We start from the raw sequence: 5,174 nt of genomic DNA, 5'->3' as shown, positions 1-5,174 counted from the left end.
TTGTTGAGACGGAGTCTCGCTCTGTCGCCCAGGCTGGAGTGCAGTGGCGCGATCTCAGCTCACTGCAAGCTCCGCCTCCCGGGTTCACGCCATTCTCCTGCCTCAGCCTCCCGAGTAGCTGGGACTACAGGCGCCCGCCAACTCGCCCGGCTAGTTTTTTGTATTTTTTAGTAGAGATGGGGTTTCATCATGTTAGCCAGGATGGTCTCGATCTCCTGACCTCGTGATCCGCCCGTCTCGGCCTCCCAAAGTGCTGGGATTACAGGCTTGAGCCACCGCGCCCGGCCACCTGGGACATTTTTACTTAGGGATTAATACTCTGGTTACGTGTAAAAATTCAAACAATATGGAAGTATATAAAGTAGTTTTTACCTCTCACAGATAATCACTGTTAATTTAAAATCAGAGGGAACCACTGTTAATAATTTCAAGCTAGTATTATACATTAGGGAGAAAAGTATAAACATGCCTATGTAATACTTTTTGTTCTACTTGGTTTTATTTGCTTAATTTTAAAGATATCTTTCTATATCAATGTATAAGATGTACTTCCTTTGACCTGTTGAATATTTTATCTGCCACAACATATATAGTCGACTCAAAATTTAATGCATTAAACAAGATGTATCAAGTACTGTTTGTGTACATTGAAGTTATGGTTCTTTCACATTGTAGCTATCCAGTCAGTTCGCTGCTATTCTCATGGGTCACATGAGACAGATGAGGAGTTTGATGCTCGCTGGGTAACATACTTCAACAAGCCAGATATAGATGCCTGGGAATTGCGTAAAGGTAATTGGAACATACACATATTTGTCTATTTTTGTGTGTAAATATGAACTGCTTCTGCCCCTTTATTGAGAGCAACTGTTTTGAAAACATGCATCATTTAAACTAGTTACTCCATGCAACTTTTAGTTAGGAAAGTTACCTACAAAGCAGGATTTTAAGGCAGCACTATTGACATTTTGGGCCAGATAATTCTTTGTTGTAGGGGACTGTCCTTTATACTGTAGGATGTTTAGCATCACCTTTGGCCTCTACCTGCTAGAAGCCAGTACGTACACACTCATACCATGTGACCACCAAAAATGTCTCTAGGCCGGGCGCGGTGGCTCAAGCCTGTAATCCCAGCACTTTGGGAGGCCGAGACGGGCGGATCACGAGGTCAGGAGATCGAGACCATCCTGGCTAACACGGTGAAACCCCGTCTCTACTAAAAAATACAAAAACTAGCCGGGCGAAGTGGCGGGCGCCTGTAGTCCCAGCTACTCGGGAGGCTGAGGCAGGAGAATGGCATGAACCCGGGAGGCGGAGCTTGCAGTGAGCTGAGATCCGGCCACCGCACGCACTCCAGCCTGGGCGACAGAGCCAGACTCAGTCTCAAAAAAAAAAAAAAAAAAAAAAAAATGTCTCTAGACATTACCCAGTGTCTCCTGAAAACCACTGCTATAGCAATAAGGCTAGATGAGCAAAAGGTAACAGTTTTGTACATTTCAAAGAATTTACACAGGCCAGGCGTGGTGGCTCACGCCTGTAATCCCAGCACTTTGGGAGGCCGAGGCAGGCGGATCACGAGGTCAGGAGATTGAGACCATCCAGGCTAACACAGTGAAACCATGTCTCTACTAAAAATACAAAACAATTAGCCGGGCGTGGTGGCGGGCGCCTGTAGTCCCAGCTATTTGGGAGGCTGAAGCAGGAGAATGGCGTGAACCCAGGAGGCAGAGCTTGCAGTGAGCTGAGATCGTGCTACTGCACTCCAGCCTGGACGACAGAGTGAGACTCCGTCTCAAAAAAAAAAAAGATTAGGCCGGGCACGGTGGCTCAAGCCTATAATCCCAGCACTTTGGGATTTTGGGAGGCCAAGACGGGTGGATCACGAGGTCAGGAGATCAAGACCATCCTGGCTAACATGGTGAAACCCCGTCTCTACTAAAAAAATGCAAAAACCTAGCCGGGCGTGGTGGTGGGCACCTGTAGTCCCAGCTACTCGGGAGGCTGAGGCAGGAGAATGGCGTAAACCCGGGAGGTGGAGCTTGCAGTGAGCTGAGATCCGGCCACTGCACTCCACTGGGCGACAGAGCGAGACTCCGTCTCAAAAAAAAAAAAAAATTTACACAAAGCAGTCATTTGGTTCCCTTCCCCTTTGGGTGATGGTTTAGGTTTTTTATTATTTTTGCATTGTTTTGCCCTGAATAAGTAAGTAAGTTAGAACTTGTGTTTCCTCAATTTGCAGATGCACACTTAGCATGAGTAAATTGTATTAAGTGTAGGGTAATTTATCTCAGACCAAAAATTTAATCTCAATGACTGCATCATATTCACTGGTATCCTTTGTTTAAATATTTTAAAGTAATAAAAGCAAGAAACCTAAATGCTTTAAACTTCTCTGCAGAAATGTAATGATTCCCTTTTGCTACAACCAGTAGAATTCTTACTGAACAATCTGGAGTAGAAATAATAAAAAGAACAATTATGTGTTCCCATTAAAAGAATCTTAAATTTTATGATGTGTCATTTTGTGCAGATCTGAAAGTAATCATGCCCAGTCATTTTCTGGTTGAATGTTTATGAGTCTGTATACTAATGTTTCTCTATAATATCTCCTTAATGTCCTCATTTAGGCTTCGTTAACTCTCCTTACTCATTTATCTGCCTGTTTTTAGGCTATTTTCCAGTTGAATCTCTTTTATTTTGGTTTTTTGTGTGTTTGTTTTGTGTGAGACTGAGTTTCTCTTATTGCCCAGGCTAGAGTGCAATGGCGCGATCTCAGCTCACTGCAACCTCCACCTCCCGGGTTCAAGTGATTCTCCTGCCTCAGCCTCGCGAGTAGCTGGGATTACAAGCATGCACCACCACGCCCGGCTAATTCTGTATCTCTAATAGAGATAGGTTTCTCCATGTTGGCCAGGCTGGTCTTGAACTCCAAACCTCAGGTGATCTGCCCACCTCAGCCTCCCAAAGTGCTGGGATTACAGGCATGCGCCACCACGCCTGGCTAATTCTGTATCTTTAGTAGAGATGGGTTTCTCCATGTTGGTCAGGCTGGTGTTGAACTCCAAACCTCAGGTGATCTGCCCATCTCAGCCTCCCAAAGTGCTGGGATTACAGGCGTGAGCTACTGGGCCCAGACTTGAAGCTCTTTTAAAGCATCCAAAACGTGTTCATTGTACTAAGAGCTAAAGATAGGGGGGCTGGGTGGGGTGACTTACACCTGTAATCCCAGCACTTTGGGAGGCCAGCGCAGGTGGATCACGAGGTCAGGAGTTCAAGACCAGCTGGGTCAAGATGCTGAAACCCCGTCTCTACTAAAAATACGAAAATTAACTGGGTGTGGTGGCACCCGCCTGTAATCCCAGCTACTTCGTAGGCTGAGGCAGGATAATCGCTTGAACCCGGGTGGCAGAGGTTGCAGTGAGCTGAGGTGGAGCCACTGAACTCCGTCCTGGGCGAAAGAGCAAGACTCCGTCTCCAGAAAGAAAGTTAGGAGTTGAAAATGACTCTCTTGTTTGAAAAGAAACCAGCTAATTATTATGAAAATAGTGTTTGCATTTAAGAAAACTCTTAGGGTTTTTTATGGCCAGGAGCTGTGGCTCACGCCTGTAATCACAACATTTTGGGAGGCCAAGGCAGGCAGATCACCTGAGGTCGGGATTTTGAGACCAGCCTGACCAACATGGAGAAACGCCTGTTCTATTAAAAATACAAAATTAGCTGGGCGTGGTGGCACACACCTGTAATCCCAGCTACTCAGGAGGCTGAGACAGGAGAATCGCTTGAACCCGGGAGGCAGAGGTTGTGGTGAGCTGAGATCACGCCATCGCACTCCAGCCTGGGCAACAAAAGCAAAACTCGGTCTCAAAGAAGGAAAAAAAAACTCAGGGTTTTTTCCTTCAATCTGCATGCTGTTGCGTGCTTTCTTTCCATTAATTCACTTAGGGAGATCCACTGTGATCTTATTATCTAGAATTTGTTAAAGGTAGATTTCTCTCATTTTATAGATAAGAGAATGGAGACCCAGACACATAAGATCATACGTCAGTGATTCAGTAAAAATGTAAATAACTTATAGTTTAAGTGAGGCTCTTTGAGGTTGACATGGCCCTTCTTTTTAATTTTGCAGGGATAAACACACTTGCTACCTATGATCTGGTTCCAGAGCCCAAAATCATTGATGCTGCTTTGCGGGCATGCAGACGGTTAAATGATTTTGCTAGTACAGTTCGTATCCTAGAGGCTGTTAAGGTCAGTGAAATAATAATGCTAAAATTGTTCTGTAAATGAGTGGGCTATTGCTGAGGTATCAGCATATTCTATATTTTTGAATTTGTTAAAATGCCTAAAATGAGTCTTTATATAACTAGAAGGAATGTACATTGCAGTTAAAATCTTTCTTTTTTTTTTTTTTTTTTTGAGACGGAGTCTCGCTCTGTCGCCCAGGCTGGAGTGCAGTGGCCGGATCTCAGCTCACTGCAAGCTCTGCCTCCCGGGTTTACACCATTCTCCTGCCTCAGCCTCCCGAGTAGCTGGGATTACAGGCGCCTGCCACCTCGCCCGGCTAATTTTTTTGTATTTTTTAGTAGAGACAGGGTTTCACCGTGTTAGCCAGGATGGTCTCGATCTCCTGACCTCGTGATCCGCCCGTCTCGGCCTCCCAAAGTGCTGGGATTACAGGCTTGAGCCACCGCGCCCGGCCAGTTAAAATCTTTCTGGAGGCTGCTTTGGCAGCATTTATTCAAGGCCTTACAAATTGTACATGACACACTTTTGTTCAGCAATTCCATTTAAGAATTTATCTGTTAGGCCGGGCGCGGTGGCTTAAGCCTGTAATCCCAGCACTTTGGGAGGCCGAGGCGGGTGGATCACGAGGTCAGGAGATCGAGACCATCCTGGCTAACACGGTGAAACCCCGTCTCTACTAAAAATACAAAAAAACTAGCCGGGCGTGGTGGCGGGCGCCTGTAGTCCCAGCTACTCGGAGGCTGAGGCGGGAGAATGGCGTGAACCCGGGAGGCGGAGCTTGCAGTGAGCCGAGATCGCGCCACTGCACTCCAGCCTGGGCGACACAGCGAGACTCCGTCTCAAAAAAAAAAAAAAAAAAAAAAAAGAATTTATCTGTTTTCTTTTCTCTCTCTCTTTTTCTTTTTCTTTTTTTTTTTTTTTTTTTTTTT

The 5,174-nt window shown here is 45.6% G+C and overlaps 2 protein-coding genes across 4 annotated transcripts in view; both read left to right on the top strand.

Annotated features, from left to right (window-relative positions):
• The window catches only part of SCAMP2 (secretory carrier membrane protein 2), a 551,928-nt gene that overhangs the window by 454,412 nt on the left and 92,342 nt on the right, over nt 1-5,174 (top strand). The window lies entirely within an intron of this gene.
• Nucleotides 1-5,174, top strand: part of LOC112627705 (cytochrome c oxidase subunit 5A, mitochondrial) — a 23,888-nt gene that overhangs the window by 7,469 nt on the left and 11,245 nt on the right. For both annotated transcript variants that reach the window (XM_025390303.1, XM_025390302.1), the window contains exons 2-3: nt 676-792; nt 4,127-4,248. In XM_025390303.1, the coding sequence (XP_025246088.1) occupies nt 676-792; nt 4,127-4,248 (239 nt within the window). The remainder of the gene's footprint in view (nt 1-675; nt 793-4,126; nt 4,249-5,174) is intronic.

This window comes from Theropithecus gelada, chromosome 7a (assembly GCF_003255815.1).
Source record: "Theropithecus gelada isolate Dixy chromosome 7a, Tgel_1.0, whole genome shotgun sequence".
NCBI classification, from domain to species: Eukaryota; Metazoa; Chordata; class Mammalia; order Primates; family Cercopithecidae; genus Theropithecus; species Theropithecus gelada.
Note: the sequence above shows the minus strand (reverse complement) of the source record. Positions and strands in the feature narration are given on the sequence as shown.